Source organism: Hippoglossus stenolepis, chromosome 4 (assembly GCF_022539355.2).
Source record: "Hippoglossus stenolepis isolate QCI-W04-F060 chromosome 4, HSTE1.2, whole genome shotgun sequence".
NCBI lineage: Eukaryota > Metazoa > Chordata > Actinopteri > Pleuronectiformes > Pleuronectidae > Hippoglossus > Hippoglossus stenolepis.
In genome coordinates, this window is record NC_061486.1 from 4,118,737 (window position 1) to 4,142,498 (window position 23,762).

The 23,762-nt window shown below is 46.4% G+C and overlaps 1 protein-coding gene across 5 annotated transcripts in view; it reads right to left on the reverse strand.

Annotated features, from left to right (window-relative positions):
- Positions 1-23,762, reverse strand: part of nectin1b (nectin cell adhesion molecule 1b) — a 149,293-nt gene that overhangs the window by 82,637 nt on the left and 42,894 nt on the right. For all 5 annotated transcript variants that reach the window (XM_035153746.2, XM_035153747.2, XM_035153750.2 and 2 more), the window contains exons 2-5: positions 16,456-16,827; positions 14,329-14,628; positions 13,169-13,286; positions 7,862-8,013 (exon numbers count right to left, since the gene is read on the reverse strand). In XM_035153746.2, the coding sequence (XP_035009637.1) occupies positions 7,862-8,013; positions 13,169-13,286; positions 14,329-14,628; positions 16,456-16,827 (942 nt within the window). The remainder of the gene's footprint in view (positions 1-7,861; positions 8,014-13,168; positions 13,287-14,328; positions 14,629-16,455; positions 16,828-23,762) is intronic.

Here is a 23,762-nt window from a genome sequence, read left to right on the forward strand (position 1 = left end):
ACGTCTAAGTATTAATGCTCTTTTGAAAAACCCACGTTTGCTCATAAGGCCCCATTATTAATGCATCTACACACTCTCCCCGCTAGCCGGGCGTGTGGCTGAAGCGCTAAGAGGAAGTGCGATAAGGGTTCAATTATTGGGTCAACAGCCGTGCAGCGAACAAATCTGCATGTTAGTACGTGTTAAGCCAGAAAAAGGTCGGGTCACTGTTTGTTTAGCACAGCATCCTTCCCTCAGCTTCTCTTGTTTTCTCCATCTTGTTTTTTTTTTTTTATTCGTCTTGTTGTTATGTTTGGAGCTGTGTGCGTAATGAGTGAATCACCACAACATCATCATCATCAGCAGCAGCAGCAGCAGCAGCTCTGGAGCCAGTGGTCAGACCCTGGGACAGCATCTGACCTACTTCATCAGGCTCTCAGGGAGGCGTGACAGAACCAACACCACACGGGTGGACGCAGACGAGGAGGAGGAGGAGGAGGAGGAGGAGGAGGAGGAGGATGGAGGAGCAGAGCCGGGCTGAAGGGGGCTCGACCAATCCCCCTGCTCCATCTGTCTGCCACATCCCCTCTCCTCTGCATATTCTCCGGAGAGCAGAAACGGCAAGCCATGCAGAAACAAATGTTAAGATAAATCACTACGATCTCAGCTGCTCTGCTCTCACATGCTTTCCCCTGGTGACATTTCCATCTCACTCCTCCAGCCGCGCTATCTCTTTTCTCCCCCCCAAAAAAATATAAAAAAATAAAAACTGCAGCCCCAATGTCTTCCCCCTCAGTGCTTTCCCTGGCACCGCACAACACAGCAGAGGCTTTATGGGCGGCCTATGGCGTGTGAGCGGGAGAGGGGCTCATGCTAATGTCTCATTTGGATAATGAGGTGTGATCTTGGCAGGATCTGAGCAGCTCGCGGCCCCTCCTAGCCCCCGCGTCCTCTAGAATGTCGCTCTAACAGCCCCGCAGGCCGCGAATCCTTCTCGTTTTGTGGACGCCTGATTGGCAAGTTCAAGGGTGACGAGAAGGAAGGCTAGCACAGGGAGCTGGAGACCGCGCCTCTGAATGTGCTCCTCAACCTGCCTGACAGCATGTGTCTACTTGAAGTAGAGGATGTAATGATATACAAGATCTACACGTGTGGCCTTTGGATCCATGAATAATGCAGACGGGTGATGTGCGAAGGCGACAGCGCGATGTGCTACAGCGCAGAGATAGAGACCGACTCCACCATGACAGGCGAAGACAAACAAATTTCACATTGCTGGGGGAGCCGTTGCAAAGCTGACATCATAATGTCTCTTGTCTCTGTCAGAGAAGAGAAAGGGACAAATGGCTGCGTGAAGCGTCTCCGCCGCTGCTGGATGTCAGTAACACACGAGTGCGATACTTGTGTTCTTTGAGGATGTTCTCGCCACAGCACGTTGTATCACGTGACGCGATCGAGCGACAGATTTTCGTACCTCAGCTGATAAAAATGAGCAGCGCAATCAACACCTCGAGTTATTTACAGATTGCTGGTGAGGGACTGAAAGCTGTTCAGAAGGAGACACGGCAGAGAGTCAGCGTTTGGAGAATTCCTGCAGATTAAATTATTTTGAGAGCCACTATTAACAGTTTGATTGTGTCGGGGGGGAGTTGCCGTGAGAACCATCGTGAGCCTCTTGTCACATCAGAGTCTCCCTTCCAGACCCGTGAGATTTGAGATGAAAAGTAAATTATCTGTCCGTTCAAATTTCTAAAAGAAATCTACATTTATGGGTTGAACGACGTACCCTACAGGGACCCCCCCATCCTCTCCTGTGCTGCTACTGGAGTCTACACTAGACAACCAGGATGACTAAGCTTTGGTTAGCTAATTGGTCTTAGCCCCGCCTCCCAACACTGGGCTCTCAAGGTATTTCTTTTAAATGTCAGTAACTTTGAGGAACTTCAGCCAAAACTTACAAGTGATGCCAAGTATTTCTCGTTGAGACGCGACAGTGGAAGAATCAATCAGGGCTGCTGAGAAAATTTTTTTGGGGGGGGGAATATCTTGTAAAAAGAGACTAATGAGGCAGATACCAGTCTAATAAAGAATAAACGTCTCCTAGATTTCTCATGTAGTTATGGATAGTGAAACAATGGTGAAACGTGTGCTCCGGGTCTACTTGTAATACGTTTTATGACAATTAAAACATCTAATGTCAGCTTACAGCAACTTCTCCTTCACAGTATTTTAAATTTATGCTGAGCCAGCTCCCTCTGCCAGTGCTGCAGCTTCCCTGCCAACGTGGAGGAATCACTGTACAGAACCCAGCGTATGTTCTCGGCCTCATTTGCCTGCTTTGGATGTGTGGAGCCAATCAAATTAAGATTGGTGAATAAAAGGTGAAAAGGTCGAGCCCATTTCTGGAATCCACTTCCTCAAGTAGATTCCAAAAAAGTCAAACCCAGTGAAGCATCTCCGTCAGTCACATGGATGCCTTTTTATTTATTTATATTTCCACTGTCCAATGTATTATTCATCTCATTTTCACCACGTGGGTTTTCGGATTTTTCCCGGCCTCACCTCTTCTCCCTCAACTTCATTTTCGCACACGGGGAGCCAACGATTGCTTGTTCAGGCGAGCGTGAACGGATGTCAGCAGCGGTTGCCCGTGCTTACAGAAGGATCCATCCTCGCGCTTTCTTGCTGAATTGAAGAGAACGCTCTCGCTCCATCCAGTTTAACCCGAGTGGTAAAGCCCTGTAGCGGAGCCGACTGCACCTCTGCTCTCCAAAGCCGCTCAGCGCCACGGCCCTGACAATGGAGGATGAAAGTTGGCGCTTTGGGGGCCGTAAGTGGAATCACCTAAAGGTTCACATACTGACTGACCCCGAGCTTATCTGATATCCTCGCTCGCAGCTCATCCCGCAGATGAGGCAGGAATTATGCACCGTCTTTGACTCCGTCCGGCCCCTCGTCTGACAAAGATTAGCGCTGCTGTGTGGGGGAGTCAAGGTTAAAAAATATCTCATCGAGTTTATACGATTATTCACGTGGGTAAACAAATTAATTCCGCAGTGCGATGTGCGGCTTTAGCAAAGGGGGACATTTTCCCACGTCACGCTGCCAAGTATTAAACCACATGCCTCCTTTTCTCAGGGCAGATAATGACATAATTGTAAGGCCATCCTGACAAAATGGCCGTTCATCACGTCCCATTATGTGCTGGGAAGAAATTTAAGATGGCAGCATTGATTTGTTTCGAGCACAAAAACAAGAGTGTGATGTTGGGGAAAGCTGATTATCTTAATGAAAGGCTGAACCGCTCTCTTAGGGAGGATCTTAGAGTTTAACCACACTGTCCACCGCTCTTCCTGTGGTTTCTCTCTGCAGCAATATTTTACAGGAGTTTGACAGGAATTTCCTCCATTAGACACTTATAAGCTGCCAAGGAATGAATCGTCAAATACAACTTCTCAATGCGAGGCTGTTTTAATTGTCTCCCTATTTTTTTCCACATGGCCTCTGATAGCCGCTCGTAATTAGCTGATTAATCAGATCTGACGACTTGTCAACTTTGCCTCGGGAGGATTCTGAACTGAATGTGAATGAGAGGTATTTTCGAGGAAGAGGTTGAGTCAAATTTGAATCCTTGTAGGGGCTTAACAATCGGGAAAAGCCTTCCGACAGCCTCCGTCCTCTGAAGCTCATCTCTCTTGTTATAGATCCTCTCCTCTCGCTCTCCGTTTTCCCTCTGACTTCCCTTTTTCACCTCTTTTTCTGAGAGCAAGGATTGATTAAAGCAGGAGAGCGCTTCATTAGATTCTGACACGCGACGCCCATCTCTGCAGAACACATGTCCTTGGAGAAAGCCGTCTCAGTCCATGTGACTCACCGTAGTCGATGGCATCTCCACAGCAAACATCATCCCCAATCTAATTGAAACAAGGTGATGATCGGCCCCGCTATCTGCCGAGGTGACAGTTCTGTGGCTCCGACAAATCCGTCCATGGAAACTGAGGGAGCTTGATTAAAACCTGCCTTTACTACGCTGCCGTGGTACAACAGCTCTTCTGTGATACAAACAAATCTGACATTTTGGTTGGGTTGTTTCTCTGGCAGGTCTGTATTGCTGTGTCAGGTTCAAAATCAACTTTAAAATGAAAACAAACAGAGGCTGCCGTCAAATACATGCACAGTGCATCTAGTAGCACTGTGTTGGGTCTTAAAAGTGAGAAAAATATGCGTTGGTTCAAAGTAAGGCTGGGCAATTAACCGGAAATGTATAGAAACCGACATTTATAACCTTTAAATCGACTTAATCTTAATCATGTCGGTTAAAATTCAAGAGCTGTCGGGTTTCTGCTACGTTCATTTTGCAGCGGCTGCCCAGGGAACCTCGTGCCATGCTGTATTACCCTGCCCTCCCTCCTCGCTCCCCCGCTGACCAATAAACAACAATGAACACCGACACTAATCAGAAGTTATTAGGATCTGAACAGTACTGAAGTTTACTTTTTGTTATTTTGATTTGCTCGAGTTTAGGAGACACGTATTTAAACATTTTGTGTGCGCGCAATAATCAAAATAATCGTTCATTATTGGTACTCCAAGTAAATGTTTGAAATAATCGTGATATTGATTTGAAGTCATATCACCTATAACTCAAAGAGCTTAAAATATTGTTTAAGTGGCAAATGTATTGTTGCTCTGATATAATTGAAAGGACTGAAGACTACGACAGATGAGTTGTTGACTGTCGAGGCACAGAACTCTCCTGATTGCATCTACATCCAAAGACTAATTAAAATGTTTACGTCATGTTTAGCACTATGGTCCAGATATCGGTGGCTCTGTGCACACATCGGTTTGGTCGCCTTCCTCTTCCTCACACAATGCTTGCATTACTGAGGCCCGCTGCTGCAGCCTTGAACCGCCGCCAGCACTGGGCTCTCTCACCTTCCTCGTCTGAGACTGAGGCACAAAGATGCTCTTTGAAGTTAATGAAGCATCAGCATACTTCTTTACCTCCGCTCCCGGGGTCATTATGCGCAGCCAGTGTCAAGGCTGCGGCGAAGAAGTGCTTCAAAGCATTGAGTTGAAATGCCAATGCTCGGCCTCCTGTTCAGCCTCTAACACTTTATTCACATCATCATACCCGATGTAAAGTCGACCAGGAGCTGAAGAGACGTCCTCGTGATGGCGAGGTGTCCTTCACACATGTCGTGGTGTTTCCGCTGCAGTTTGGGGGATTATGCTGACGAGCCCGCGTTAAGACAGGAACAGGCTAACATTTCACAACCTCAGCAAACAGCGGTGTGTGATCCCATTGTAACGTGTCCATGTAGCACCTGCCTGAGACACACGGGCGAGACAGCCCGGTCCCTGTTTGTGCTGCCGCTCCGCTCTCTGCATCCAAACCGCACTAATGTCTGACACTCAACCGGAGCCGTTCGCGAGCTGTTCCGCAATTTGACAGGACGCCATGTTGAAGCCGAGGCTCTGAGCGGCGCTTTAGGAAGGGAGAGGCTGGCTCTCTTCCCTTTAACTTGTCACTGTTACTATGGGAACTGGCAACATGCTATTAAGGCTTGTATAGGACCCTTTGGGATTGTGTCATGAACAAGGGCCTTTTGCCATCGAAATATATTGAACATCACTTGAACGACAACCCTGCATCCAGCCAGATTAATACTAGAGAGGATACAGGGCGGCAGGTGTTTTGTTATATTAAATATTCAGCATATGCTTAAGCATGATGGTACCTGGTGTAACTCCAAATAATAGGAAGGGAGGAAAAGTGACAATCAAGATCAGGAAATGTCCATTCAGCCCATTCTCCCTGTTTGGAATGGGCTGTTTGTTTGGCCTGTGGTGATGCCGGTTGCAGTTTTCTTTCTGAAAATGTAAAAGTGACCCGCAGTGATTGAGCCGTGGCCGTAAAGACCGACCACAGAGCACCGAAGCTTCTGCACCGCTGCTGCACAGAGAGCTGTTCACCTGTGTATTCAAAGTTCGGTGAAGCTCGACTACGTACGCGTAACCCAGACCTGGAGAGTACGACATTGCCATGAACGCACCACGCCGCTAACATTAATGAGTCCCATGCAGCTGCGGCAGTAGCAGAGCTCCGGACGCATGATTACTCAAAGTTTCTTAATATTGATAACGAATCGCTGCACTTCCTTGGGCTTTAAACAAAACACGTGTCAGGTGCGATGCCGATAAGATGAACAATGCGAGCCACATAGACATTTCTCACATAGACACTTCTGAAATCATTAGACAGATTGACCCAGTCTGTTAATGAAACCTGCAGAGTGATGGAGCACAGGAGCGACTACGACCAGCAGAGATTTCACATCATCACAGTCAAAAAACGCATTTCCTTTTAATCTAGTGCTGAACATTGTTCTAAATGTTAAAACAAATCTTTAGATTAAAGTCTGGATGCAAACAAATTAAAACTGAAGCGCGCACACACAAGTATGTGCCCACACACTGTTCACCTCACTCACTCAATAAAAATGACACGGACAAATGATGAGAATAAGCAGTGGGACTTCGGGGACAATAGCAACGTGGCTTGTTAATTTAAGCAGTCAATGAAAAAAGCAGGAATAGAAAATGACCTTAGCGCCTTTGTTTTGCCTTTTCAAAAGGGATGAAGTGCTTTATGCCAAACACTACAATCTCTGGAACACAATTACTCAATAGACGCTGGTGCAGGGCGATTTCCTGACGGGAGATTACTTCCTCCTTTTCCTGTTTGATAAGTATGGGTTGCTCGTGCCCCCTTTCAGATTTCTCATGTGCAGGTGACGACATCACATCCTACAAAGCCGCATTGTCCTGGCGTTACCCTTTATAACACACTATGAGGGAGGAAACAGAAGTGGAGGGGGGGGGAGGGGGGTATGCAATGATACTGTAAGGCACAGCTGTTCACTTCACACCGAGCAGAGCGTTCCCAGAGACACAACATGAGTCAACATGCAAAGCAATGCAAGTTAGAACACCCCCGCTTCCCAGAAACCAAGCAGCGCATAGAGAAGAGAGAGAGGGGGGGCCTTTCCAGTCTGACCAGAGCGAAACTGTGACAGTATCCCAGTACCACACACACACACACACACACACACACAGCTGGTACCAATAGAGGAGGATCCCCACATTAGTAGCACGTATAGCAGCGTCAGATCTGCTGCATATATCGTATCAAGGGCTTTGAGGGCAAAACGTCGTCTCCTATGGACGAGAACCCAGAGGAGCCACAGTGCGTGTGTGCCAACAATTATGTGGGAGGCCGGGAAACTGAATCAGTTTTGTTCAGCATTTTGTGTCCCCCAGGCAGAGACAGAAGACGGAGAGGAGACAAAAGAACGAGCTCGGCTGCAGAAGGAGGCGCGGGCTGTTCGGAGACATGTGAGCGTGATGCGAGCAAAGTATGATCAATACAGTACCCTCACCTCAAACCCCCCCATTTTTCCTTGATGTTACTTTAGGCGCTAATAATAGACAACGCTTTATATCTCTCCCACACATGTGCCTGGGTGCGTAGCGAGGCGGGGAGGGAGGGAGGGGAGTGTTGTGTTCTCACAGTGTGCGTTTGGAGCTCTCATATACGAACCCAGAGGCTTTTTTTTTTCACATCTAACCTTCCACACAGCACAGTGGGGGGGGCCGCACAGCCGGGGCAGGTGGGAAAACCACATTAAATCACAGCCGATCGGCGACTATCTCCATCTCTGTGCTTGTGCATGGATGTGTGTGTTTATAAGGGAGCGTAGGGGTCTGATGTCAAAAGTATTTTTGTTTTTTTCTGTGGGGGTACTGTATTGATGGCAAGCCATGCCAGACTGAGAGACAAGAGAACGGAGAAATGGCAGCGTCTTTAAAAACCTACCTGTGATGTTGACGTCCACGATGCCGGTGCGGGTCCCGATGCCGTTGGTGGCGTCACAGACGTACGTGCCGGCCACTTCGTAGGTCACCAGGCCCTTGAAGAACAGGGTGTTGTTCTTGATCTCCACGTTAGCGGGCAGGGAGCCGTTCAATCTGTGGTGAAAGAGACAGAAGCAATAATACAGACGCCGTTAAAAACAAAACAAAAAAAGGCAGAACTACACCGGACCACGGTGAAAAAAATAAAAAAATAAAAATCCCTCTCTCCGAGGAGCTGCAAGGCAATTCAGAGTGGATGAGAAATACAGTCTGTAGTGCCAAACAAACCTGGATGTGTGTGTGTGTGTGTGTGTGTGTGTGTGTGTGTGTGTGTGTGTGTGTGTGTGTGTGTGTGTGTGTGTGTGTGTGTGTGTGTGTGTGTGTGTGTGAGAGAGAGATAAATACCAGGAATATTTGACAGCGCTATATTTCAGCCATCGTCCATCAAGTCCAAACAAAATTATGAGGACAGGGAATCCCAGCAGGTCCAAACAGGTAAGACATAGCTGATGCCTAAGGACACAGTTTTTTTTCTGGCATGTGAAATACATAACAGACAGTGCTGGGGGGTTGAGCTCACGTGGCTGAGCTGAAAAACCCACGGGAGCCGTCAGGAGCGGCAGCTGATCAAGCGACGAACGCACAATCTACCACACGGCGGGCTGTCAATGAGGAGTGGAGCCCGATACTCCGGCCCGAGGTGTTTGCCTTCGTGGTTCACGCTCGGAGCTCGTTCATGAACCTCTGATCAGGTCAGCGCACTTCCAGGTCACGGATCATGAGCTCACCGACGCTCCGCACTATTATCCAGGCCCCCCTTTCATGGAGCCCGGAGGCTGAGAAAAGGTATTAAATTTCGTGGCAATTAGCCATTTCCTGTCGCCTTCGCCTCCGACAGGCTTCATCAGCTGCTCTGAATGGATCCAAACTAAGTAGAGCTGCAAACATGATAACATTAAACGGGTCCTCTGGTCGGTGGCCCCTGCTGGGGGCGTCAGCGGCGGTTCTTTTCTTAAAACAATCTTCACGTCACTTCTGGGCCTGCTCGCCGTCTGCTAACACTCTGACATCCGCTGGGGTGTGAGGACATTAAAAACAACGTAATGCTCCATTTATTAGAGCGAGAGAAAAACAAGATGACATTACACAGGCAACAAAATTAGGCCTCACGCTAACAACAGCCACACATCAGGCGTTTGAGCTAAACACTCAACAGGCTTTCACTAACGGGGGTGGGGAGAAAGACACTGTGATGAGTTTATTTGTTAATGAATCTGTCATGAAATATCAATTACCAACAGCTGATCCATTTGTGGTTGAGTTAATTCCCCGGAGAAATTGTTCATGACAAGTCGAGGTTATTATTTTCTCCCTCTCCGCAGCAGCAACGTGTTCGTAGTTCAGAGAACGAAAAAAAAAGGAATAAATAGAAGCGGCGGTCGAGTTGTTTTTCCACCGGCCACCTGTGTGACGGGCGATTGAACTGCAAACAACCCTGAGTACAGTATGTCACGATTCAATAATCAGTTACCGTGTGAGCCGCTATCAAATCCTGGGTTCTGCAAAGCCCGATTGATTTGCTGCAGAAATGAAAGGCTGGCAAACCGCAATTCACCACAGAGAAACCAGAGATGTCTGAATTTGTATTGACCATCTGAATGTGTGCGTGCGTGTGCGGCTGTGCACGTGTGTGTGAGAAAGAGTGTGTGTGTGTGTGTGTGGAGCCTGAGGGGCTAACAGCAAAATGAAAGGCTAACAAACAGCTTGAGAGTGATGCAGATGCTTTGGTGCACACATGTAAGTGATGTGTGAATATAGATGTGGGAGACTTTAAGACTTCATACATCAACCCACTCCCCAGATTTCACAGATGTGTGGAGATGTGTTTATATCCGGATGCAGGGAAACAAAAGGCATGTGTGTACACTACGTGCTACTTAAAGACCAAAATTAGAAAATGTCCTCATTTATATAGAGATTTAAAAAACAAGATAATTCACACTGGAAACAAACAAACGATTAGAGGAAATTAAGATGTTTATCAGGACCTCAAATCCACAAATAAGTGGCATTAGAAGGATTGCGTCTTGAATCAGACACACATCTGTTCTGTTTACTGTTACATTAATGTTTAATGTAGCGTGGCCAATACGTATCGAGGTTATTTGACAAGATTACTAAATATTTATGACAAATCGCGTCCCGGAGCGAGGACGAAACTGAGGGGATTCTACCACATGCACGCAAAATGATCGTATGAAATATTACTCAGGTCGGTCGTCCAATTAAACTGAAGAAAGAACGGTAACTCGAATTATTGACGTCTGCAGTGAATACGTACTCGTCGTGATCGGACTATGAATAAAACTGTTTCAATTCACCTCGTGCTCTTGAACCATTTTTTGGAGAAATTAAATATTAATATTGTGAGCAAAGCCTTTTACATCAGCAACCCATTTACACCCAGAATGACTCCAGTGTGGTCAATTTGTACAGTATTTCCATTTTTTGGGCCCGTTTCTGCAAACAAAACAAAGATCTTTGCATCATTAAATTATTCAGCAAGTTCTGGATATTTACTCATTTAAAAGCTGAACAACTCGATAACTGTAGAATTACTGAAGCAAAACACGTGTTGCTCACACAAACCTGCACAGACGGATGGATCACCACTTCGGAGTCAACTGGACATTAACAAGGTGGAAAGGTCCATGTTTAAAAGCCAGTGGTACAATAGAGATTACTGGGGGCCAATCAATACTGTAATAAAACAGTAAATAAAACAATTCTGATACCTGTATGTGTGACGATAATCAATAATCAAACCATTATGGTCCAAATTGAAGCTGGATATTTCATTGTTTAACCATAAACCTTTAAATATACATAAATTCACATCTTCTGTAAAGTTTATTCTGTGAAACAAAATATTTCCTTGGTGCATGTTGACAAATGTAGATTCTGTGAAAGGCTCATATTAGTCAGCTTATCAAGTCTTATCAATCGTTCAATGGAATCCAACAGTTCTGCACTACAATCTCACACCACACTTCTTATCTCGTTATATTTTCAATTACATTAGAATCTTGATGCAACACCTTCTAACCTCTGTGGTGTCTGCGCTTCATCCTTTAGAGTAAACTCAAACATAAACATCATTTAAAGGGGCCACTGAAAGTAACTGTTGGTTTTATCCGCAGCTAATTGTGACGGAGGAAACCGAACCAACACTCGGTGGCTTTTAATCCACGTGATTAATAGAATCACATGTTCACAATAGCGATACGTTTAAGCCACCGCTAATTAGAGCAGATTTTGAGGTAATTACACTGCGAACAGCCATAATAACAATAATACGGCTGCTTGTATTTATAGCTACTTCCCGTGTCTCTGAGCTGGAAAACGGCTTTTCAGGGAGGAAGGAACATATTCGGTCGAAAATCTTAGAACACGACTAATTGACTTATTTGTGATAGTAAACAACTCTTCAACCCTCTCGTCCCCGGATTTCTATTCCACTGCCGACTGAAAGCGAGAGTTCGCACACACTCGACAAAGGAAGAATACCCTACAAGTAGAAAATCTCAAAAACAAACAATAAAGTTCAAACAGGGGGCGTCCTTTGTTTTTAGTCGAGTCTGCTGTTTCGTCGCAGCTCCCCATTAACGCGCCTTTTGAGAAAAAGCTTTGAGATTAACGCTCTAAGAAAGAAAAAACACTCGCCTTCCCCAAGGATTGAATACATGTACAGTAAGTACATAACGCAGGGAGAGGGAGAGTGTGAAAGAGATTTTTATTTCTAGCTTCCACAACAAGCCAAATGAATTCGAGGAGGAACACGATCCCCCCAAAAAAAACCAAACTATCACCTCTGGGCCTGACGTGGATCTGCACCAAACATCTTAATATTTACTGGATCTGGCTCCACCTCTAGTGCGTGTCTGTGTGTGTTTGTGTTGTTAAAGTGTGACGCAATCGTGCCGGCCTGTTCCGGATCGTCTCAGTCCTGTGCTGACCTCCACAGCGGAGCCCTGGGGAACCTTCACAACAGATTTGGCATCTCATTTTCGGTACAGCAATGGCCGTCCCCTCGTATCTGTCAGCACAGTGCCCTCGTCTTTCCAGATCACATCTCTTCACCCTCCTCCTTATCTCTCCCCCATCTCCCTAAATCTCTCAAAAAACAGACACACAGCCGAGTCGTCTCTATCGTGTCTTCTTCTTCTGTTCCTGCTGCTGCGTGTGTGTGTGTATCACTGTTACTGCCCTGGAAGCTAAATCTATGCATAAGGAAGAAGAATGAAAAAAGGGTAAAAAAACAAAGTAACTCCCCGAGCCTCATTAAAATCCAACAATGGCCTGTTCATCCACATCCACTCAGGGCCAGTGACGTATTTCACAAACCAACCTTTACTGTGCAATTACAGGACAAATTGCAACATTTATCTCTTGATTTCATTGTGTAGTACTTTCCAAAAAAAAACACGGTTAGTCGCTTTATATTCAAAGAGCCGCGCCGACTTTTCTGTCAAGTTAAGAGGTTTGATCAGCGCTAATTGCAGAGAAACAATCCTCCATCCTGGTCGTATTCCTTCCTCTTCTCTGTGGTTTTATCTAAACTGCATCATTTCCACATGAACGACTTTCACGCCGTTACTCACAGCACAACGAAGCCGGGGTTATTTGTGCGATTCCCGTGGGCGCACTGTATCTCCCCTGGTTTGTGTATTTGCGGTGATAAAAACACTGATGTCAGGCCTGTGGTACGCCAGCCTCATCCACGCCTCCTGTACTCTGTGTGTCGGGGACAGGCCGCTGCCTTCTCGAGCCCCGTGACAACACGACGCCGCTGACAGTGACGCTCTCTTGCCCCTCCACCTGCATGCTGGTCCCTGGACTTCAAAGCGAAACCCCCTAAAAGCAAAGCAAAGCGTGCTGTGTTTGTTCTCCCAGTATCTGTGACCATCAGGCCGATAGGGGTGTGGGCTGCTGCCGTAATAGGCCCATCGTGCTCTTGCCTCAGGTACCGGTCTTATCTCTTCATTACACGCAAGCAAACAAACACGTAAAAGGGACACACATTTCTGCAGAGGAGGAAGGAAGTTTGCGTGTTTTTTGTCTTTGTTGTTTGCCTTAAAAAACAAAGAACACAGAAATATCCTTCCAGAAAAACCCCTTGAAATCTAACACGAGTGAAACAACACAGAGCCACAGTGTTGTCTCCTCTCCGGAGCCTTGAGGGGCTTAGCTGGGGTTTACTCAGACTCACAGTTTCCACTGGTAGATGGTGACAGGGGGGTTGGCGTCGGCTCGGCAGGTCAGCCGGACGTTCTGACGGTTCAAGTACCAGTTTCCATCGAAGCCCTCGATCTTCACCTCAGGTTCATCTGAAAGGAAGAAGGAACGCTGATGTCAGTTCACCACGGAAATCCACACGATATCGCCGTTTCATCGCACATCGGCCGAAGCAACAGTTTGGCTGCGAGATGATTGAATCTTTCAGGGAGGTGATTGTTTTGTTGTTAGCAGAATTATGCAAAAACGTTTTAAATGTAGGTACGAATGTAGATTAAAGTTGTATTTTGTCACTTTCTTTATGACAAATAAATAATTTAGCTTATCAGACCACTTGTTCTTTTATATGTCTACAATACGAACTGAAAGTCGTTCCAGTTATAGAACAGAACTGCTTTAAAAAACAACAATATGATTCATTATTCTAAACGTCATCCATTGTTGTAAACAGCTCGAATTCCTTCCGATCGAGACTTTAAAACTGAATCCGGTTTTGATTTTGCTCTGTTTATTCCAGCGATTGTTAAAAACATCTGAGCTATGTCCGCACACTTTAAACCACATTAGCTTTGCTGCTATTTTACACTAAAACTGACGACTACAATATAATCTAATCTAATCCACACCCGAGAAACAGATGTGGAAGAGAAGAAACAGCTGGGTGATATAACAGAAAACTATTCATATCACATTCTTATACTTCCTCACTGTGTTATTTTAAACTTTAAACAAAACTTTTTAATAATGTATTTCACTATTCTAAATTAACTAACATCTCTAAAGAAATAAATCCATAATTTTCCAGTTTTAGATTAAGCAGTATTTTCATGTATCATTAATACAAATTGGAAATGTCTGGAAATGTATAAAAATACTCTTTGGTCAGAAGAATTCTGCTGAATACTCAGAAGCTTATTCGTGTAAGTTTCTCTTCCCTTTGTATAACTGGAAGTTTCTGAGCAGCGTTTCCGAGAAGACCTCGATCTTGTTTTCAGTAAACAAAAGTGACCTGTGTCCTTTTGCAACGTCAACGTCACAAAATCAAGATTAAAACATGTTTTTTTAAGGACTGAACAATAAATTCTGCACAAGAATGAAAACCTCATGTGACCGTGTACGAGATGGGATTCTTACACTGCACGTTGAGCACCACGCTGTCTGTGATCCTCTCATTTCGATACGTCACGATGCACGTGAGCTTCTGTTTGTGGGTCTCGCGGCTCGGCACCACCACGTAGTTGCTCCGTACCGTCACCGTCCCGTTTGCGTTGCGGGTCTCCTGGAAAGTGGCCTCGCCCTTCAACCTGGTGTCCCATTTGATCACGCTCTGGGGCTTGCCATTGGCTGACAGGCAGGTGGCGACGGTCATCTTGCGTTTCTGAGCCCTGGCAACGATGGTGGGCGTCGTCAAGGTCATACGCGTCATGGGCCGAGCTGCAGAGAAGAAAGGTTAAAGAAAAGCAATTATTGAAAAGCAATTAAAACTCATGTCGTATATTTTCCACTTCATCGACGATCAGTCTTGGATTTGATCAAAACCTCTGTTTGAAGTAAACAAAAAAAAAGAAAAAGCGACGGAGACAAAAAAACCACGTGACTCAAATGAAGCAAAGTTAAGTTTCTTCTCCTCCTCAAAGCCGACGCAGTTGTCAAAGCTCTCACACGTGTAGAACCCACTTGCCTGCCCAAAAGCACAGTCTTCCAATTTGAATCCTCTGCGAGTTGCCAATTAACAATCTCCTCTTAGCACATCAAAAGGCAGGCACGAGTGAATGCACAACTGAACCAAATAGACGATGAAGAGGCCTCTTTGAACGCCGCCGCTTGGTTATCTGCACACAGGTTCCTGCCGCTCGCTGAGCCGCAGAAGCCTAGAAAAGGGCCTGAGAGGCTCAGCGACAGAGACCGGGGACTCGGCGCAGACGAGGAGCTCCGGCAACCCTGAGCACTTAAGCCAAGTGGGGTTTTCTTCACTGGGATTTAATGGAAAACACACCAACACTTAATGTCTAATTAGACCTCTAATCAGAATCAGGGCACAACCTTTTCAAATCTGCCCCTTTCCAAGACAAACGACATCTCGGGGCTCTGCTTTCTTTACACCAGACAAGATTATTCAAGCCAAATTACACACTCTGAAGTGGCCTTATTGATTTCTGTCTCACCTGCCATTTTTATTGACCGCTCTCTGCGGCGGTTTCCTATTTTATCGGAGCCATGTGGGTTCAACCGAGATTGGAGTTAAACGACACGTCACCCCAATCATCACATCAGCAATCCGTCAAAATGATTTTCATTTCCACGCTGAGCATGTGAGGTCCGCGATGGAACAAGAACATCAGCTGTCGACTGGAGCGAAATCGTGCAGCCGCAGCAGTAAACAGCACATCTGTAGTATCGAGCTTAAAGCAGAGAAAGACCTCCTGGTTTCACTCTCCTTTACAGCAAAGCCTGTGGCAACACTGATGAGAAGAGCTGCTCAAGTGTTTCCTTTCAGTCCTTCAATAAAAAGGGAAGATGGTCGTTTGACCCCTGTCTTATCAGATTCAGAAAAATGTCCTTTTTCTGCCTAGAGTCAAATTCAGGTGACAGGTTCACATCCCTCTGACAGCTCATCAGGCGCGTGCCAACATGTCGGGGGGGAAAGAGCTCCAAGCTCCAAGATCTAGAACCTGATATTCATTTTAACTTTATCTCGGCTCAAAACACAATTACAGACGATTCGTTGACTGCAACAATCTGATCTGTAGATTCTGTACATGTCAGATGCAACATGTAGAAACTGAGGCAAATAACCCTGAGTGCAAATACATCAGACTGGGGCCCTGAATGTAGATGTATAGTCTCTGTCCAGTGAAGTTTTTGTTAAATTTGACATTTCAGCGATACATGTTCTGGAAATATACATGTTGAATAAAAGTTGCCTTAAATGCTGACGGGACTTCAAGCTTTTAAAGATGATAACGATTTAACGAGGAAGAAAATTCTGTTTGGGCCAAAAACACATTAAAAATCTATGCGGAGGGTTTAACCAGTTCCTCCACTGAGATAAATCAGACCTCAATAAAGTACACAAACAAACTACATGACACACAACAAGAACTTAAATTAAATTGGTAAGATTAAGAACTCTACAGCCGAACTTTGTTCTCACTTTAGTACAAGACCTTACCAGTTTTACCGATCATTCAGCTAAAGTCACTTATTCTCCAGAATTTTTACATTTCACTATCACTAATATTTCTATCTTCATGCTCTTACCAAAGACGGTGAGGTTGACCATGTTCTCCCGGTTGCCCGCAGGAAACGTGGTGTACTCGCAGATGTAGGCAGCTTCGTCAGACAGCTGCAGGTTGGAGAACACGATGGTGGTGTCCTCCAGCGAGGGCGTGCGATGACGCACCGCGGCCTGCTTGAAGCTGACCCGCTCCTTGAAGGGCGGCAGGACGGACACGCCGAGCGCCGGGTTGGCTATGGCCACGTTCTGCTTGGTGCCGTTGAGGAGCTTCTGCCAGGTGACCTGAGAGATCTTGACCGGCGGGTTGCTGTTGCTGAAGATGCAGCGCAGCTCCACTTGTGAACCCACGAAGCCGGACTTAGTGGAGTCCATCTGTACCATCTGGCCATTGCCAGCTAGAAGAGAGAGAGAGAGAGAGGGAAAAGAAAACATTTAATTACGATTACCAGGTGTCCGAGGCCAAGCAAAGCACTCCATTCAATAGCAAGTACATGCACTGAAAGTCAAGGAGTCAATTCAGCCTCCTAAGTAGTGCATGCACGCACACCGCTTGTAGTCAGCTCACAGGATTTGGCCGCACACTCGCCTTATGCTACATCTGCTCCCTATACATCAGCGCAGAAAGTGGGTACATGGTGATGGTTGTGTGCGAAAGCTGTGGGAGTAGTTATTAACATAATGGCCACATCCATACAACCCTGTCTTTGTCACCGAGGGTGCTGTTTCTGATGAGATGGGAGGGCTGGGCGAGAACCAATGCATCACTAATGAATGAGTACAAGGGCAGCGAGTCGGAGCCAAGGCTTCGTCTGCTGCGTTCCCCTCCACCTACCCAGCAACACACTGGCTAGGGCCATTGTCATTTTAATTACATTTTACTCTCAAATACTTCAACGACTGCCTGGAGCTCCTATTAAAAGAAACAATGCGGAGGCTTGTGTAAGCACACAAACACAATGAGAACACACACACATTAGCTCCATCAAAAAAAAAAAAAACTGTAATTATGCCGCTCGCTCTGGTATCTGAGCCTGTGAGGAGCTCGGTCGCCCAAAAAAGGGTCAATTAGCAAAGACGGACCCTCTGTAAACTCGCCTGTGGTTCGGTCTTTCATGCTGATGATGACCTTATGCTAAACTGAAGTGCCGCCTCCCTCCTCTCTCCGGCCCATCTGCTTTCCACTTGATGCATGGTATGGCCACAGATTAGCAGTTAACACCTTTCAATTAGATCCTCATCGAAAAACAACACCGGCTTTTGTCTGGAACCGATTATAACTTCAGGCCTTTATTAAGAAAATATAACAACTAGTTTTCACAAGTGAGAATCTGCTTCTCCCTGATTTATATCACCTGTCCATCATCTACACCACTTAACCTTTGAGGGGCACGGGGGCCTGCAGCCAATTCCCTGAGGGGACACACCCTGGACAGGTTGCTCACATTCACACCTACAGTCAATTTTAGAGTCTCCAATAACCATAATGGATGTCTTTGGAATGTGGGAGGACGCCGGAGAACCTGGAGAAAACCCACACAGACACAAGAGAACATGCAAACTCCAATCCGACTCCGACTACAACCTGGAAACGCTCTTGCTGTGCTGCACTGTTCTGGATCATTGTAAACTGAATATCTTTGGCAGTTATGTTCTGTTGGACATTTGAAAGTCTAGAACTTGTTGCCTCTGTGAAACTGAGATAAGAGCTATATTCTGACTGAGTAATTCATTGCAGAATTGATTGATAAAGACGTAAAATAAGAGATTGCAGCTCTCCTTGCTGCCTTTCCTTCTTTATTACTTCAATATAAGTCCTAGTAAGTCTTAACTACAACTTTCATAGACTCCTGGGGTCTGAAATATCTGCAGTCTGAACAGATGTGTCACTGAGCGGCTGCAGGGCTCCTGCATCCTGTTGTCTCTGACACATCTTCGTTATCTCAGGCTGCGATTTATGTTCCTGTCCAGGTGAACTCTGGTGACGTCCCGTTTCCTGGACCGACAGCCCACCGACCGCACTTGTATTTACAAGCAGCTGCGGCTATAATGATCTCCTATGCACAGGAAGACAGACTGAAGTTCCTCCGTTAATCACACCGGACTCATAAAGCCACCAGTAAATCAAGTCATATAAACGGAGGAGGAAATACGCTGCTGCCCCGGGTGGAGGAGCGGGCGCTGCATGCATGCACCACAAAAACGGAGCAGCTCTTTAACACCGAGTAGCTGCGTCAGTATGATGAAGAATCCCTGCATTCGGAGAGATAAAGTTTCCACAGGGGGGGATTTAAAATGTGTAAGAACACATGAGAGGGATCCATTTATGTATAACCCACTGAATACAATATCTGATGGAGTCTATCTCCTGCTGTAGAGGAAGCTGATGGGGGGGGGTGGGGTGCGTGCTGGCTGTCAAACTGCCTGAGCGGCAGCAGCAGAGTGTTCTGAAGATTTTCCTCATAAAGACTGGAGGTAGTCAGGCGAAGGACACTGGGGCACAACACATGCATGGAGACGGGAAATAGTTGGTGGAGATTACAGCTGGAGGACCATTAAGATGAACAATGTGTTTCTCTCCGACTCGCACAGTGGGCGCAAACCTCTCAGGTTGAATGGCTCATACGCTGGGAAAGCAGTGCATTACCAGAGAAAGGTTATTTCTATCCACGGTTATCTGCTTTCACTCAGACTTTCGCCGCCGACATCAAATCCCATAAAAAAAACAAAGTGACAACCTCTCGCAGTTGCTGAGTGCACATCATCTTTCATTTCCTCCGGACCACATCGCCGGGACCTTACTCTTATATAGAGATTTAAACTTGTGGGATTCGAAGATGACAGATTGATTTGCTAATGCGGTTTGACAGGGAGGACTGGCAACCTTGTCATCCGCACCCTGAGCACCACCTGTGTCCTTGTGCACCTGGGGGCGAAGCTGTACCCCGTTTTATCACAGCTTAGATTACCAGCGGTGGCAGCTATAGGATGATATTATTTGAAATAGCAAACACAATTTACTGTGTGACAACACTAGTTAAAGTTTAATCTTAAGTTGAAGGGGAAGTGAGAGGCTGTGAAAACTCATAAATATGTACCTGGCCAGGCCTCCCCTCCCCTCCCCTCCCCCCCGGCTTGAATGCTAAAACAATACTGGCAGGGGCTGTTTTTTTTTAAAAAGCTGCAGCCCCCTCCCTCCAATTCTCTCTATTCCCCTTCCTCCTTTGAATCTGATGCTCCCCACTCTGATTGAACCAAATAAACAGCAGCTCGCACAAATGGAAACCAGAGGAGAAGGCATAATTACGCAGCCACAGAGCCCCTCCGTGAAGGACCAGGGGCACCCACGGGGACCCCTTTCATTCAAGGACTGGAGGAGTCCTTGGCTGAGCGCACAGCAAAGCTTTAATTACAGACTACACCACAGAGCAGCGAAGGCAGAGGAGAGAACAGAGCCCGCGTACATGCAAGAGGCATTAAGGAGGTGGCTTTTGTGGGGGGGTTACGAGAGCCAGCGATACAGAAGGAGAGGTGGAAAACAGAGGGAAGGGAGAAGAGAAGGTAAATGCAGTGCAGATGCAGAGCTGGCGAGCGGGAGAGCGAGACAAAGAGGGAGGCGGGGCTTTGGGGAGATTTGTAGGTGCGCTGCCGGTTTGAGGCTGGCCGCTGTCGTAGCTCGAGCTGCTGCTGCTTTGTTCTCCCGCTGACAAGAGGGTGACTGAGGGGGCAGTCATGCTATAATACACCCGAGGCTGCACATTACCTTGAGAGTTGCCAACGGAGAGAGAGGAGCCCCTATTTCTGGACGGGGAAAACAACACAAACAAACAAAGTATGCCCAAGCTGGCAGGATATTAAAAAAAAAGAAGGAAGTGTGGTTTGATTCGCACCAGGTGAGCTGACTTGGATGGAGAGGGACATAAGGGGCAGTATTAAAACAGCTGCTGCAGCGTCTGGCCCTGCACTGATAGCGAGAGACTCCCAGGGCCTCGGTACAGGACTGTTTACAGAGCTGTAATATGATCCGGCCCCGTCAGGCAGCAAGGGAAAGCATGTGCTCTGTGTTGTTTGCATATGGCGCATCAGACAATGCATGGGGCGCGTTGCACCTAATAACAGCCTTCAGTCCAGTGGCCTCCCCGTGTTCTACAGACAATATCCAGGAAGTATTTCACAAATATAGAAAAAAAAAGAGCATGCTTGATTCCTCTTGATAAGAAACTACCAAATACACGACATGTATTCATCTTCTTTGTTCCCAGATATTCTTCCGATCACGTTCAACCAGACTCTGCTCTTCATATGAAAGAATAAAACACCATAAATCCCTAAATTGAAAACCAGGGCGCCGTCTCCTCAAGCTTAGGAAGCTTCTTTTCCATAAAACAACTGCGATTTGGCAGCTCATCCCCGTAATGGATATGTAACGCTATTGAATTTTTTTTTTTTCTGCCGCTGAACTGGCCAACTACCAACACTATTTCAAAAGACAATTATTGGCTCGTTTAGCACTACTTTGGCCGCGCTCGTCCGAGAAATATCCATTTGAGCCTGAGTCAGACAAAGTTCAGCATAATTCACCTCTCGGTGCGGCAACGTGAGAAAGGCTAAAAGATTAAATAGGACTGAATGCATATTTTAGAAGAGGCGCTCATTAATGTCTTCTATTTAAAGCTGCACGGGGCAACTTGGCTCCCCGTCAGTCCCAAACGGCAGCTCGGCATCGCCGTTTGAAGTCAGGGAAACTTCAAAACCCCCAGAAAATGAGCAGTGTGATGCCATTAAACTGCACTCCTCTCCGACTTAAATGGCGTCCTCTCTGTGGCTTTTCGGGGCAGAGATGAAGAGGAGCTTTTTTTTCCACTGGACCCGGCCGGCGCTCACTAGAAAGGCAATCGCGGCCAAATTTTGTCATATCTGACATCGGTTTGAGTTGCGTTCACTTTTGCGGAGATTCAAGTATCAAACCACCGTCACCCGTTGGTTTGAAGCTGAACCAGAGTTTGGGCATTTTGTTAAAGCACCATCTTGTTTTATTTAAACCAGAAGTGAACATATTTGGTGAAACTAGAGATCGAGACCAAAAACTCTGCCTGAACATGTTTAATGTTCTGATTGGAATAAGTCACCTTTAAATATATGTTATCAAAAATGAGCTAATTCTGAAATGTCCTGTTTTCTAATTCTAAAACAAATTGCTTGTCTTTCAGTATTGTTCCATATTATCGTCCCTTGTACTGTTCTGTAAAGTCATTTTCTCGTATCTCGTGTCATTGCTATAGAAACTGATTTCTCTTTGCAACCAGTGGAGTCCCACTCTACTCTAAATTTCCACATTCGCTTCACTTTCCCCGTCTTAGAGTCCACATCCATTTTCATACAAAGCCCATGTTTGTGTATTTTGGTGTAAACTTCTTGTTAAAGACAGATTTGAAAGCTTATCTCACGAAGACGCATCTCCTCCTCTCGCGCTTGCTATGGTAACACCGTCGGTTCTTAAGTGGGATGCTGCGGATAGAACATGGGCCGACCCACGAGGGATAATGACTGTTTAATGTAGCCCCAGTTCCCACGGCGATGGGGCAAAGTTGCTTTATTCATGACCACACATGGGGTGTATAGGGGGAGTCCAAATCTGACACACACACAAACACACACACATGGAAACCCACCCATTAGCTGCTTGTTTTTTCTCCTTGTGGGACTTTGTTATTCTTCTTTTGTCAGTCACTTGTTTAGAGCTCATCCTCTGGCATTTCTGCTGACAGTATGTTATCAAGAGACATAAGTGCTTTTACAGACGCGCTGTAATATAAATTATGGGACTACACTCGGAGCTATCCCACTGTGCTGGAGGCTTTAACACATCCACTCCATTCAACCGGGCGCAGGTATACACACTGTGTTTTAACGTTGCTATTGGTCGACCGCGGCCCGTTCAGGTTTCTTTTCCAAGACGCAGATAATTTGTTTTAATCTCCACTCAGACACTGTTTGATGGTGCTTGAGCCGGGTCTCTTGGGTAAACAACGACGTACCTGCCAGAGCAGCACTCTTTACCCTCCGTCTCCCCGAGCAAACATTCGACTGCGGAGCCGAAACCTCACTGGAGCAGATGGTTGGTAGACCTGTTCCTGATTTTCCCTCGATCTGGTTCAAATTTGAAATGCTCTTTTGTACAACACGCTCGTTCATTGAGGACAATGTAACATCTGCTGCGCCGTAAATGTTAATGATTATCGGGAAAATTTATTATGGTAGGCGACTTCCCAATCTGGAACGGCTCCACGCGAGGCGCAGTGCATTTCAGCTGAGCTGCTCCCAATGGCTGTTTGTTTTGGGGGGGAGACAGAGAGAGAGAGAGAGAGAGAGACATGTAGTGACTGCACGCCCCCACACAACAAACGTGTGTTTTCCACCGGGCTTCCAAAGAAATTACAACTTTCAGGTCTGCAGCGCGCGGCGTCCAGCCGAGCGTAACCACCGATTCTCACCTAATGCAGCTGCATCCGTGGTTTCTCAGGCAACACGAGCCCACACACACACGCACACACACACACACACACACACACACACACACACACACACACACACACACACACACACACACACACACACACGCACTCACGCCCCTCGAGCAGCTTTAAGGCGTTTCAAATGTCAAGGGGATGCATCAGTTTGCCTGGATCTGAGCGTCTCCTCCTTAGTTCAGCGGGAAAAAAATTATTCATCCTTGAGTGAAACACTGGAAAACACAGACGCTCCATTTTGTTATCAGACAATTTCAAAGAACGCAGCACAGATGACACAGTGGGGTGGATTGTGCCCTTTCTGAGCGCCGCACACCGTCCTCCCTGACTTTTATATATGCAGCAGAGTAACAGCGCCGGTGGACTTGCTGTAATTAACGCTTTTTATTGGGTTCTGATAGGGAATATGCGAGGGGTAATCTGGGATTTGAGTTGTCTTTGACTGCGGCAATGACAAATAAAGCTCGGCCAAAAATAAGGCTTTTGCCCTCGAGAGACAGAGAGAGGGAGACAGAGAGACAGAGAGACAGAGAGAGAGAGAGAGAGTGAGAGTGTATAGCACATATCGAGTGTAAACACAGAATCCAAGAGCTGTGACCCTCCTCCCTCCCGCTGCAGCTTAACTAAACAAGGCCACCACGGTTTCGGCCCTGCAACACAAAATAAACAGCGCTGACGTTACCTGACCAAACGGCGAGATGACATCACCCCCCTGATACCAGATAGCGAGCGACTGTCAATAAACAAAAGGAGAAGGTACCAGTTGCAGGGGAGGGAACAGTCACCTCCTCACGCGGTGAATG